Below are 14,235 nucleotides of genomic sequence, written 5' to 3'. Positions count from 1 at the left end.
AAGTGTGTGACAGTGCTCACCTGAGCCGGTGCTTTACACGAGTGTGTATCAGCGCTCACCTGAGCCGGTGCTGTACGCGAGTGTGTGTCAGCGCTCACCAGAGCCGGTGCTGTACGCGAGTGTGTGTCAGCGCTCACCAGAGCCGGTGCTGTACGCGAGTGTGTGTCAGCGCTCACCAGAGCCGGTGCTGTACGCGAGTGTGTGTCAGCGCTCACCAGAGCCGGTGCTGTACGCGGGTGTGTGTCAGCGTTCACCAGAGCTGGTGCTGTACGCGAGTGTGTGTCAGCGCTCACCTGAGCCAGTGCTGTACACGAGTGTGTGTCAGCGTTCACCAGAGCCGGTGCTGTACGCGAGTGTGTATCAGCGCTCACCTGAGCCGGTGCTGTACGCGAGTGTGTGTCAGCGTTCACCAGAGCCGGTGCTGTACGCGAGTGTGTATCAGCGCTCACCTGAGCCGGTGCTGTACGCGAGTGTGTGTCAGCGTTCACCAGAGCCGGTGCTGTACGCGAGTGTGTATCAGCGCTCACCAGAGCCTGTGCTGTACGCGAGTGTGTGTCAGCGCTCACCTGAGCCAGTGCTGTACGCGAGTGTGTGTCAGCGTTCACCAGAGCCGGTGCTGTACGCGAGTGTGTATCAGCGTTCACCTGAGCCGGTGCTGTACGCGAGTGTGTGTCAGCGTTCACCAGAGCCGGTGCTGTACGCGAGTGTGTATCAGCGCTCACCAGAGCCTGTGCTGTACGCGAGTGTGTGTCAGCGCTCACCTGAGCCGGTGCTGTACGCGAGTGTGTATCAGCGCTCACCAGAGCCTGTGCTGTACGCGAGTGTGTGTCAGCGCTCACCTGAGCCTGTGCTGTACGCGAGTGTGTGTCAGCGCTCACCTGAGCCAGTGCTGTACGCGAGTGTGTGTCAGCGCTCACCTGAGCCTGTGCTGTACGCGAGTGTGTGTCAGCGCTCACCTGAGCCTGTGCTGTACGCGAGTGTGTGTCAGCGCTCACCTGAGCCTGTGCTGTACGCGAGTGTGTGTCAGCGCTCACCTGAGCCAGTGCTGTACGCGAGTGTGTGTCAGCGCTCACCTGAGCCAGTGCTGTACGCGAGTGTGTGTCAGCGCTCACCTGAGCCGGTGCTGTACGCGAGTGTGTGTCAGCGCTCACCTGAGCCTGTGCTGTACGCGAGTGTGTGTCAGCGCTCACCTGAGCCAGTGCTGTACGCGAGTGTGTGTCAGCGCTCACCTGAGCCAGTGCTGTACGCGAGTGTGTGTCAGCGCTCACCTGAGCCTGTGCTGTACGCGAGTGTGTGTCAGCGCTCACCAGAGCCGGTGCTGTACGCAAGTGTGTATCAGCGCTCACCTGAGCCGGTGCTGTACGCGAGTGTGTGTCAGCGCTCACCAGAGCCGGTGCTGTACGCAAGTGTGTATCAGCGCTCACCTGAGCCGGTGCTGTACGCGAGTGTGTATCAGCGCTTACCTGAGCCGGTGCTGTACGCAAGTGTGTATCAGCGCTCACCTGAGCCGGTGCTGTACGCAAGTGTGTATCAGCGCTCACCTGAGCCGGTGCTGTACGCAAGTGTGTATCAGCGCTCACCTGAGCCGGTGCTGTACGCAAGTGTGTATCAGCGCTCACCTGAGCCGGTGCTGTACGCGAGTGTGTATCAGCGCTCACCTGAGCCAGTGCTGTACGCGAGTGTGTGTCAGCGCTCACCTGAGCCTGTGCTGTACGCGAGTGTGTGTCAGCGCTCACCTGAGCCTGTGCTGTACGCGAGTGTGTGTCAGCGCTCACCTGAGCCAGTGCTGTACGCGAGTGTGTGTCAGCGCTCACCTGAGCCAGTGCTGTACGCGAGTGTGTGTCAGCGCTCACCTGAGCCAGTGCTGTACGCGAGTGTGTGTCAGCGCTCACCTGAGCCTGTGCTGTACGCGAGTGTGTGTCAGCGCTCACCAGAGCCGGTGCTGTACGCGAGTGTGTGTCAGCGCTCACCAGAGCCGGTGCTGTACGCAAGTGTGTATCAGCGCTCACCTGAGCCGGTGCTGTACGCGAGTGTGTGTCAGCGCTCACCTGAGCCGGTGCTTTACACGAGTGTGTGTCAGCGCTCACCAGAGCCGGTGCTGTACGCGAGTGTGTGTCAGCGCTCACCTGAGCCAGTGCTGTACGCGAGTGTGTGTCAGCGCTCACCTGAGCCTGTGCTGTACGCGAGTGTGTGTCAGCGCTCACCTGAGCCGGTGCTGTACGCAAGTGTGTATCAGCGCTCACCTGAGCCGGTGCTGTACGCGAGTGTGTATCAGCGCTCACCTGAGCCAGTGCTGTACGCGAGTGTGTGTCAGCGCTCACCTGAGCCTGTGCTGTACGCGAGTGTGTGTCAGCGCTCACCTGAGCCTGTGCTGTACGCGAGTGTGTGTCAGCGCTCACCTGAGCCAGTGCTGTACGCGAATGTGTGTCAGCGCTCACCTGAGCCAGTGCTGTACGCGAGTGTGTGTCAGCGCTCACCTGAGCCAGTGCTGTACGCGAGTGTGTGTCAGCGCTCACCTGAGCCTGTGCTGTACGCGAGTGTGTGTCAGCGCTCACCAGAGCCGGTGCTGTACGCAAGTGTGTATCAGCGCTCACCTGAGCCGGTGCTGTACGCGAGTGTGTGTCAGCGCTCACCAGAGCCGGTGCTGTACGCGAGTGTGTGTCAGCGCTCACCAGAGCCGGTGCTTTACGCGAGTGTGTGTCAGCGTTCACCTGAGCCGGTGCTGTACGCGGGTGTGTGTCAGCGTTCACCAGAGCTGGTGCTGTACGCGAGTGTGTGTCAGCGCTCACCTGAGCCAGTGCTGTACGCGAGTGTGTGTCAGCGTTCACCAGAGCCGGTGCTGTACGCGAGTGTGTATCAGCGCTCACCTGAGCCGGTGCTGTACGCGAGTGTGTGTCAGCGTTCACCAGAGCCGGTGCTGTACGCGAGTGTGTATCAGCGCTCACCTGAGCCGGTGCTGTACGCGAGTGTGTATCAGCGCTCACCAGAGCCTGTGCTGTACGCGAGTGTGTGTCAGCGCTCACCTGAGCCGGTGCTGTACGCGAGTGTGTGTCAGCGTTCACCAGAGCCGGTGCTGTACGCGAGTGTGTATCAGCGCTCACCAGAGCCTGTGCTGTACGCGAGTGTGTGTCAGCGCTCACCTGAGCCGGTGCTGTACGCGAGTGTGTATCAGCGCTCACCAGAGCCTGTGCTGTACGCGAGTGTGTGTCAGCGCTCACCTGAGCCGGTGCTGTACGCGAGTGTGTATCAGCGCTCACCAGAGCCTGTGCTGTACGCGAGTGTGTATCAGCGCTCACCTGAGCCGGTGCTGTACGCGAGTGTGTATCAGCGCTCACCTGAGCCGGTGCTGTACGCGAGTGTGTATCAGCGCTCACCAGAGCCTGTGCTGTACGCGAGTGTGTGTCAGCGCTCACCTGAGCCGGTGCTGTACGCGAGTGTGTGTCAGCGCTCACCTGAGCCGGTGCTGTACGCGAGTGTGTATCAGCGCTCACCTGAGCCGGTGCTGTACGCGAGTGTGTATCAGCGCTCACCAGAGCCTGTGCTGTACGCGAGTGTGTGTCAGCGCTCACCTGAGCCGGTGCTGTACGCAAGTGTGTGACAGTGCTCACCTGAGCCGGTGCTTTACACGAGTGTGTATCAGCGCTCACCTGAGCTGGTGCTGTACGCGAGTGTGTATCAGCGCTCACCAGAGCTGGTGCTGTACGCGAGTGTGTGTCAGCGCTCACCAGAGCCGGTGCTGTACGCGAGTGTGTGTCAGCGTTCACCAGAGCCGGTGCTGTACGCGAGTGTGTATCAGCGCTCACCTGAGCCGGTGCTGTACGCGAGTGTGTGACAGTGCTCACCTGAGCCGGTGCTTTACACGAGTGTGTGTCAGCGTTCACAAGAGCTGGTGCTGTACGCGAGTGTGTGTCAGCGCTCACCTGAGCCGGTGCTGTACGCGAGTGTGTGACAGTGCTCACCTGAGCCGGTGCTTTACACAAGTGTGTATCAGCGTTCACAAGAGCTGATGCTGTACACGAGTGTGTGTCAGCGCTCACCTGAGCCGGTGCTGTACGCGAGTGTGTGTCAGCGCTCACCTGAGCCGGTGCTGTACGCGAGTGTGTGTCAGCGCTCACCAGAGCCTGTGCTGTACGCGAGTGTGTGTCAGCGCTCACCTGAGCCGGTGCTGTACGCAAGTGTGTGACAGTGCTCACCTGAGCCGGTGCTTTACACGAGTGTGTATCAGCGCTCACCTGAGCTGGTGCTGTACGCGAGTGTGTATCAGCGCTCACCAGAGCTGGTGCTGTACGCGAGTGTGTGTCAGCGCTCACCAGAGCCGGTGCTGTACGCGAGTGTGTGTCAGCGTTCACCAGAGCCGGTGCTGTACGCGAGTGTGTATCAGCGCTCACCTGAGCCGGTGCTGTACGCGAGTGTGTGACAGTGCTCACCTGAGCCGGTGCTTTACACGAGTGTGTGTCAGCGTTCACAAGAGCTGGTGCTGTACGCGAGTGTGTGTCAGCGCTCACCTGAGCCGGTGCTGTACGCGAGTGTGTGACAGTGCTCACCTGAGCCGGTGCTTTACACAAGTGTGTATCAGCGTTCACAAGAGCTGATGCTGTACACGAGTGTGTGTCAGCGCTCACCTGAGCCGGTGCTGTACGCGAGTGTGTGTCAGCGCTCACCTGAGCCGGTGCTGTACGCGAGTGTGTGTCAGCGCTCACCAGAGCCGGTGCTGTACGCGAGTGTGTATCAGCGCTCACCTGAGCTGGTGCTGTACGCGAGTGTGTGTCAGCGTTCACCAGAGCCGGTGCTGTACGCGAGTGTGTGTCAGCGTTCACCTGAGCCGGTGCTGTACGCGAGTGTGTGTCAGCGCTCACCTGAGCCGGTGCTGTACGCGAGTGTGTGTCAGCGTTCACCAGAGCCAGTGCTGTACGCGAGTGTGTGTCAGCGTTCACCAGAGCCGGTGCTGTACGCGAGTGTGTGTCAGCGTTCACCTGAGCCGGTGCTGTACGCGAGTGTGTGTCAGCGTTCACCTGAGCCGGTGCTGTACGCGAGTGTGTATCAGCGCTCACCAGAGCTGGTGCTGTACGCGAGTGTGTGTCAGCGTTCACCAGAGCCGGTGCTGTACGCGAGTGTGTGTCAGCGTTCACCTGAGCCGGTGCTGTACGCGAGTGTGTGTCAGCGCTCACCTGAGCCGGTGCTGTACGCGAGTGTGTGTCAGCGTTCACCAGAGCCAGTGCTGTACGCGAGTGTGTGTCAGCGTTCACCAGAGCCGGTGCTGTACGCGAGTGTGTGTCAGCGTTCACCTGAGCCGGTGCTGTACGCGAGTGTGTGTCAGCGCTCACCTGAGCCGGTGCTGTACGCGAGTGTGTATCCGTCGAACGCTCCCTTCGGCTCCTTCCAGCTCACGCTCAGCCTGTCGGAGCTCAACTCTCTGAAGCGAAGCCTTCTGGGCATCGGCACTGCAAACACAGCGGAGACAAGAACGTCACACATACACACACACACACACCCTCCTGAAGTCAACATGTACAGCTGATGAACAACAGTCCATCTAATCACAAGCACCGGCTGCACAGCAAACACACCGTTACTCAGATCATAGGTGAAGTTTGACTGACAGCTGGTGTTTGATTAGATCTGAAACATCATCCGCGATGAAACGAGAGGAACGAGAGGAACAATACGCGTGTCCAAACCACACGTGACCCGACACAGCTTTAACAGTGTTATGGTGAACAAATGTGAATTTAAGTCAAACCGCATTTGTTGCATGTTCTGATGCACATCACTAAACATTTTGATATTATTCAGGCTAAATCAACGAATAAACTGATGTGATGTTATTTACACCAAAGTCAAGCCAAAACAAAGTTCATTTAGAGTTTGTTTTTAGAGTTAAAACCACCTGGATAAGCAAACTTTCAGTCGCATCATATCTGGTTTGGACTCAGTGTTATGAATAAAGTCTCACTCTCTCTTCGTACCTGCAGCACTGATGTGTGATGTGTGATGTGTGTGTGTGTGTGTATGTGTGATGTGTGATGTGTGATGTGTGATGTGTGATGTGTGATGTGTGATGTGTGATGTGTGATGTGTGTGTGTGTGTGTGTGTGTGTGTGTGTGTGTGTGTGTGTGTGTGAGACCGGCTGCTCGGCTTATTGCCACGATAAAATGAGAAGAAAGTGAGACTTTTAGGAAACAATCCAGAAGAAGTGTCTGTTTGTGTAGATGTAAAGAGCATCAATCCACGGCACTGGAAGAACCACAGTCACCGTCTGACAGCTGAACACACAAATACATGCACGTACACACACACACACACACACACACACACACACACACACACACTCTTCTCAAAACTGAATGATCCCTCCCACAAACCCGAGTTTGTGTTTCAGTCAGCAGGCAGTTCCTGTCACACACACACACACTCATGTCTCTACAGACGAGCACAGGCCGTGTTCTACAACACACACACACACACACACACACACACACACACACACACAGGCTGTGTTCTGTAAAGAGTCATGAGAGTTTCCTCAGATCAACGGATGCAACAGGCAGAAGATTAAACACTGTGTGAAGAACACCAACCTTAGTGCATGACGACTGAAAACACTCTTCCTCTCAACAGCGGGAGAACATCCGGCTCGCGTCCACTCGGTGTGTGTGTGTGTGTGTGTGTGTGTGAGAGAGAGAGAGTGAGTGTGTGTGTGTGTGTGAGAGAGAGTGTCTGTTTGAGTGTGTAAGTGTGTGTGTGTATGTGTGTGTGTGTCTGAAGCAAGTGAAATTGCGTCATTAATGTAATTTCCGCCACTCAGATGATCTTAGAAGTCGTGAGTATCTCACATTGAGCATCTACACCTGAGACCCTGTAGAGGACGTTTCTATTCCAACCCTTTAACCCGATTTCACTTCTGTTTCTGTTTGTAATCAGATCATTTTAAGCCACTAAACTCTGGGAAAGTTTTCAGTCCAATGATCACGTAGGTAAATTCATTCAAACAATCATCAGTGCAAATGTAAGAAAACCAGGCTTTACATTATTAGTGTGTGTTTCGCTGTAAAACTCGAACTGTCACATTCTGTGTTTCTGAAGAGCATGAGGCTTCAGGTGTGTGTGTGTGTGTGTGTGTGTGTGTGTGTGTGTGTGTGTGTGTGTGTGTGTGTGAGTTAAACTCTGCAGGACAGTGGCCCTCGAGCAGAGTTTAACTCCAACCCTAATTAAACACACCTGAACAAGCTAATCAATCTTTTCAGGATCACTAAAAAATAATTTTTGTCAGGGTTGGAGCTAAACTCTGCAGAACAGTGGCCCTCGAGGACCGGAGTTGCCCATGCCTGACCTAGACGTATCGTAATAATGGGTCGGTCATGAAGGATTCGTTCATTTCCAACGAATCTTTAATATGACTCGGGAACAGAGAGTTGTCTCAGAGAGTGATTCGTTCATTTTGTGTTGACCGCGCACCATCCTATAGGTTCTGTACGGGAAACAGAAATGATTAGTTCAGCGTGGAGTGATAAGTGGAAAATGAGTGCCAGTGCCGCAGCGATTGTTGATAAAACAGGAAAAGTCAGCTCGCCAGTCTGGTAGTTTTTTGTATTTTATAAGTAGTCAGTTTATTTAACACTTTGCACTATTTTATTACTCTTTTTTTAAGCATTTCTTATGTATTCTTTAATTTTGCACCTTAATTTTAAGATATAATTAAGTGTTCATTCTGAATTTAGACTTATGTTTACATTTTAATTATTTGATGTTTTCCATGGTTGTGTTGACATTTCTGCTAATATATTATAATCAGAGGAAGGTTAAGTTTAAAATAAATTTTTTTTAAATGTAGTCTAATATATTTGTCTCCTGGTCCTTTAAATAGGTCATAAAAAATATCAATAATTATCGATATCGACCGATATGAAACACTTATATCGTGATACAGTTTTCAGCCATATCGCCCAGCCCTATGCTGCGTTCCTGGTCTTAAATTGTAGCTTTTTTTATTTATTACAATTTATCATTTTTTGTAATCCTCTACAGGTGCGCTGCAGTGCTGCGGGAGTAATATACACCGGTGCACAGGTGTGTCCTGCCGTGTGTAGAGCTCCCTCTACAGGTGCGCTGCAGTGCTGCGGGAGTAATATACACCGGTGCACAGGTGTGTCCTGCCGTTTGTAGAGCTCCCTCTACAGGTGCGCTGCAGTGCTGCGGGAGTAATATACACCGGTGCACAGGTGTGTCCTGCCGTTTGTAGAGCTCCCTCTACAGGTGCGCTGCAGTGCTGCGGGAGTAATATACACCGGTGCACAGGTGTGTCCTGCCGTGTGTAGTGCTCCCTCTACAGGTGCGCTGCAGTGCTGCGGGAGTAATATACACCGGTGCACAGGTGTGTCCTGCCGTGTGTAGTGCTCCCTCTACAGGTTTGCTGCAGTGCTGCGGGAGTAATATACACCGGTGCACAGGTGTGTCCTGCCGTTTGTAGAGCTCCCTCTACAGGTGCGCTGCAGTGCTGCGGGAGTAATATACACCGGTGCACAGGTGTGTCCTGCCGTGTGTAGAGCTCCTTCTACAGGTGTGCTGCAGTGCTGCGGGAGTAATATACACCGGTGCACAGGTGTGTCCTGCCGTGTGTAGTGCTCCCTCTACAGGTGCGCTGCAGTGCTGCGGGAGTAATATACACCGGTGCACAGGTGTGTCCTGCCGTGTGTAGAGCTCCCTCTACAGGTGCGCTGCAGTGCTGCAGGAGTAATATACACCGGTGCACAGGTGTGTCCTGCCGTGTGTAGAGCTCCCTCTACAGGTGCGCTGCAGTGCTGCGGGAGTAATATACACCGGTGCACAGGTGTGTCCTGGCGTGTGTAGAGCTCCCTCTACAGGTGCGCTGCAGTGCTGCGGGAGTAATATACACCGGTGCACAGGTGTGTCCTGCCGTGTGTAGAGCTCCCTCTACAGGTGCGCTGCAGTGCTGCAGGAGTAATATACACCGGTGCACAGGTGTGTCCTGCCGTTTGTAGAGCTCCCTCTACAGGTGCGCTGCAGTGCTGCAGGAGTAATATAAACCGGTGCACAGGTGTGTCCTGCCGTGTGTAGAGCTCCCTCTACAGGTGCGCTGCAGTGCTGCGGGAGTAATATACACCGGTGCACAGGTGTGTCCTGCCGTTTGTAGAGCTCCCTCTACAGGTGCGCTGCAGTGCTGCGGGAGTAATATACACCGGTGCACAGGTGTGTCCTGCCGTGTGTAGTGCTCCCTCTACAGTTACGCTGCAGTGCTGCGGGAGTAATATACACCGGTGCACAGGTGTGTCCTGCCGTGTGTAGAGCTCCCTCTACAGGTGCGCTGCAGTGCTGCGGGAGTAATATACACCGGTGCACAGGTGTGTCCTGCCGTGTGTAGTGCTCCCTCTACAGTTACGCTGCAGTGCTGCGGGAGTAATATACACCGGTGCACAGGTGTGTCCTGCCGTGTGTAGAGCTCCCTCTACAGGTGCGCTGCAGTGCTGCGGGAGTAATATACACCGGTGCACAGGTGTGTCCTGCCGTGTGTAGAGCTCCCTCTACAGTTACGCTGCAGTGCTGCGGGAGTAATATACACCGGTGCACAGGTGTGTCCTGCCGTTTGTAGTGCTCCCTCTACAGGTGTGCTGCAGTGCTGTGGGAGTAATATACACCGGTGCACAGGTGTGTCCTGCCGTGTGTAGTGCTTCCTCTACAGTTACGCTGCAGTGCTGCGGGAGTAATATACACCGGTGCACAGGTGTGTCCTGCCGTGTGTAGAGCTCCCTCTACAGGTGCGCTGCAGTGCTGCGGGAGTAATATACACCGGTGCACAGGTGTGTCCTGCCGTTTGTAGAGCTCCCTCTACAGGTGCGCTGCAGTGCTGCGGGAGTAATATACACCGGTGCACAGGTGTGTCCTGCCGTGTGTAGTGCTCCCTCTACAGGTGCGCTGCAGTGCTGCGGGAGTAATATACACCGGTGCACAGGTGTGTCCTGCCGTTTGTAGAGCTCCCTCTACAGGTGCGCTGCAGTGCTGCGGGAGTAATATACACCGGTGCACAGGTGTGTCCTGCCGTGTGTAGTGCTCCCTCTACAGGTGCGCTGCAGTGCTGCGGGAGTAATATACACCGGTGCACAGGACTCCTGCCGTGTGTAGAGCTCCCTCTACAGGTGCGCTGCAGTGCTGCAGGAGTAATATACACCGGTGCACAGGTGTGTCCTGCCGTGTGTAGTGCTCCCTCTACAGGTGCGCTGCAGTGCTGCGGGAGTAATATACACCGGTGCACAGGTGTGTCCTGCCGTGTGTAGAGCTCCCTCTACAGGTGCGCTGCAGTGCTGCAGGAGTAATATACACCGGTGCACAGGTGTGTCCTGCCGTGTGTAGTGCTCCCTCTACAGGTGCGCTGCAGTGCTGCGGGAGTAATATACACCGGTGCACAGGTGTGTCCTGGCGTGTGTAGAGCTCCCTCTACAGGTGCGCTGCAGTGCTGCGGGAGTAATATACACCGGTGCACAGGTGTGTCCTGCCGTGTGTAGAGCTCCCTCTACAGGTGCACTGCAGTGCTGCAGGAGTAATATACACCGGTGCACAGGTGTGTCCTGCCGTTTGTAGAGCTCCCTCTACAGGTGCGCTGCAGTGCTGCAGGAGTAATATAAACCGGTGCACAGGTGTGTCCTGCCGTGTGTAGAGCTCCCTCTACAGGTGCGCTGCAGTGCTGCGGGAGTAATATACACCGGTGCACAGGTGTGTCCTGCCGTTTGTAGAGCTCCCTCTACAGGTGCGCTGCAGTGCTGCGGGAGTAATATACACCGGTGCACAGGTGTGTCCTGCCGTGTGTAGTGCTCCCTCTACAGTTACGCTGCAGTGCTGCGGGAGTAATATACACCGGTGCACAGGTGTGTCCTGCCGTGTGTAGAGCTCCCTCTACAGGTGCGCTGCAGTGCTGCGGGAGTAATATACACCGGTGCACAGGTGTGTCCTGCCGTGTGTAGTGCTCCCTCTACAGTTACGCTGCAGTGCTGCGGGAGTAATATACACCGGTGCACAGGTGTGTCCTGCCGTGTGTAGAGCTCCCTCTACAGGTGCGCTGCAGTGCTGCGGGAGTAATATACACCGGTGCACAGGTGTGTCCTGCCGTGTGTAGAGCTCCCTCTACAGTTACGCTGCAGTGCTGCGGGAGTAATATACACCGGTGCACAGGTGTGTCCTGCCGTTTGTAGTGCTCCCTCTACAGGTGTGCTGCAGTGCTGTGGGAGTAATATACACCGGTGCACAGGTGTGTCCTGCCGTGTGTAGTGCTTCCTCTACAGTTACGCTGCAGTGCTGCGGGAGTAATATACACCGGTGCACAGGTGTGTCCTGCCGTGTGTAGAGCTCCCTCTACAGGTGCGCTGCAGTGCTGCGGGAGTAATATACACCGGTGCACAGGTGTGTCCTGCCGTTTGTAGAGCTCCCTCTACAGGTGCGCTGCAGTGCTGCGGGAGTAATATACACCGGTGCACAGGTGTGTCCTGCCGTGTGTAGTGCTCCCTCTACAGGTGCGCTGCAGTGCTGCGGGAGTAATATACACCGGTGCACAGGTGTGTCCTGCCGTTTGTAGAGCTCCCTCTACAGGTGCGCTGCAGTGCTGCGGGAGTAATATACACCGGTGCACAGGTGTGTCCTGCCGTGTGTAGTGCTCCCTCTACAGGTGCGCTGCAGTGCTGCGGGAGTAATATACACCGGTGCACAGGACTCCTGCCGTGTGTAGTGCTCCCTCTACAGGTGCGCTGCAGTGCTGCGGGAGTAATATACACCGGTGCACAGGTGTGTCCTGCCGTTTGTAGAGCTCCCTCTACAGGTGCGCTGCAGTGCTGCAGGAGTAATATACACCGGTGCACAGGTGTGTCCTGCCGTGTGTAGTGCTCCCTCTACAGGTGTGCTGCAGTGCTGCGGGAGTAATATACACCGGTGCACAGGTGTGTCCTGCCGTGTGTAGAGCTCCCTCTACAGGTGCGCTGCAGTGCTGCGGGAGTAATATACACCGGTGCACAGGTGTGTCCTGCCGTTTGTAGAGCTCCCTCTACAGGTGCGCTGCAGTGCTGCGGGAGTAATATACACCGGTGCACAGGTGTGTCCTGCCGTTTGTAGAGCTCCCTCTACAGGTGTGCTGCAGTGCTGCGGGAGTAATATACACCGGTGCACAGGTGTGTCCTGCCGTGTGTAGAGCTCCCTCTACAGGTGTGCTGCAGTGCTGCGGGAGTAATATACACCGGTGCACAGGTGTGTCCTGCCGTTTGTAGAGCTCCCTCTACAGGTGCGCTGCAGTGCTGCGGGAGTAATATACACCGGTGCACAGGTGTGTCCTGCCGTGTGTAGTGCTCCCTCTACAGGTGCGCTGCAGTGCTGCGGGAGTAATATACACCGGTGCACAGGACTCCTGCCGTGTGTAGTGCTCCCTCTACAGGTGCGCTGCAGTGCTGCGGGAGTAATATACACCGGTGCACAGGTGTGTCCTGCCGTTTGTAGAGCTCCCTCTACAGGTGCGCTGCAGTGCTGCAGGAGTAATATACACCGGTGCACAGGTGTGTCCTGCCGTGTGTAGTGCTCCCTCTACAGGTGTGCTGCAGTGCTGCGGGAGTAATATACACCGGTGCACAGGTGTGTCCTGCCGTGTGTAGAGCTCCCTCTACAGGTGCGCTGCAGTGCTGCGGGAGTAATATACACCGGTGCACAGGTGTGTCCTGCCGTTTGTAGAGCTCCCTCTACAGGTGCGCTGCAGTGCTGCGGGAGTAATATACACCGGTGCACAGGTGTGTCCTGCCGTTTGTAGAGCTCCCTCTACAGGTGTGCTGCAGTGCTGCGGGAGTAATATACACCGGTGCACAGGTGTGTCCTGCCGTTTGTAGAGCTCCCTCTACAGGTGCGCTGCAGTGCTGCGGGAGTAATATACACCGGTGCACAGGTGTGTCCTGCCGTTTGTAGAGCTCCCTCTACAGGTGCGCTGCAGTGCTGCGGGAGTAATATACACCGGTGCACAGGTGTGTCCTGCCGTTTGTAGAGCTCCCTCTACAGGTGCGCTGCAGTGCTGCGGGAGTAATATACACCGGTGCACAGGTGTGTCCTGCCGTTTGTAGAGCTCCCTCTACAGGTGTGCTGCAGTGCTGCGGGAGTAATATACACCGGTGCACAGGTGTGTCCTGCCGTTTGTAGAGCTCCCTCTACAGGTGTGCTGCAGTGCTGCGGGAGTAATATACACCGGTGCACAGGTGTGTCCTGCCGTTTGTAGAGCTCCCTCTACAGGTGCGCTGCAGTGCTGCGGGAGTAATATACACCGGTGCACAGGTGTGTCCTGCCGTTTGTAGAGCTCCCTCTACAGGTGCGCTGCAGTGCTGCGGGAGTAATATACACCGGTGCACAGGTGTGTCCTGCCGTTTGTAGAGCTCCCTCTACAGGTGCGCTGCAGTGCTGCGGGAGTAATATACACCGGTGCACAGGTGTGTCCTGCCGTGTGTAGAGCTCCCTCTACAGGTGCGCTGCAGTGCTGCGGGAGTAATATACACCGGTGCACAGGTGTGTCCTGCCGTTTGTAGAGCTCCCTCTACAGGTGCGCTGCAGTGCTGTGGGAGTAATATACACCGGTGCACAGGTGTGTCCTGCCGTGTGTAGAGCTCCCTCTACAGGTGTGCTGCAGTGCTGCGGGAGTAATATACACCGGTGCACAGGTGTGTCCTGCCGTTTGTAGAGCTCCCTCTACAGGTGCGCTGCAGTGCTGTGGGAGTAATATACACCGGTGCACAGGTGTGTCCTGCCGTGTGTAGAGCTCCCTCTACAGGTGTGCTGCAGTGCTGTGGGAGTAATATACACCGGTGCACAGGTGTGTCCTGCCGTGTGTAGTGCTCCCTCTACAGGTGCGCTGCAGTGCTGCGGGAGTAATATACACCGGTGCACAGGTGTGTCCTGCCGTTTGTAGAGCTCGCTCTACAGAATGCATAGCTCAGTTTATGAGGATCACGGGATGAACGAACGACTCGGATCGGGAGGTGACGTACACTAACAGACTGCATAGCCTGAAGACCCAGATAAATGAATTAATCGTTTCTGTTTATAATAAATTTGCCTTTTCCTAGCATTGCAATTTTTTTCTTATTCTGAATGTGATCTGATGTGTTTGGGGAATTTGGCTATTAACATATAACATTTGAATTATATTCAGCTGAAATGAACGAAAAGACTTTAAAAAAGATTTGTTCATTTTGATGAACGAGATGCAA

At 55.5% G+C, this 14,235-nt stretch overlaps 1 protein-coding gene across 2 annotated transcripts in view; it reads right to left on the bottom strand.

Annotated features, from left to right (window-relative positions):
* The window catches only part of LOC143734049 (collagen alpha-1(XIV) chain-like), a 31,150-nt gene that overhangs the window by 15,399 nt on the left and 1,516 nt on the right, over window positions 1-14,235 (bottom strand). For both annotated transcript variants that reach the window (XM_077225180.1, XM_077225181.1), the window contains exon 3: window positions 5,325-5,441. In XM_077225180.1, the coding sequence (XP_077081295.1) occupies window positions 5,325-5,441 (117 nt within the window). The remainder of the gene's footprint in view (window positions 1-5,324; window positions 5,442-14,235) is intronic.

This window comes from Siphateles boraxobius, unplaced genomic scaffold (assembly GCF_051911475.1).
Source record: "Siphateles boraxobius isolate OS27281-9 unplaced genomic scaffold, OSU_SipBor_1 128, whole genome shotgun sequence".
NCBI classification, from domain to species: Eukaryota; Metazoa; Chordata; class Actinopteri; order Cypriniformes; family Leuciscidae; genus Siphateles; species Siphateles boraxobius.
Note: the sequence above shows the minus strand (reverse complement) of the source record. Positions and strands in the feature narration are given on the sequence as shown.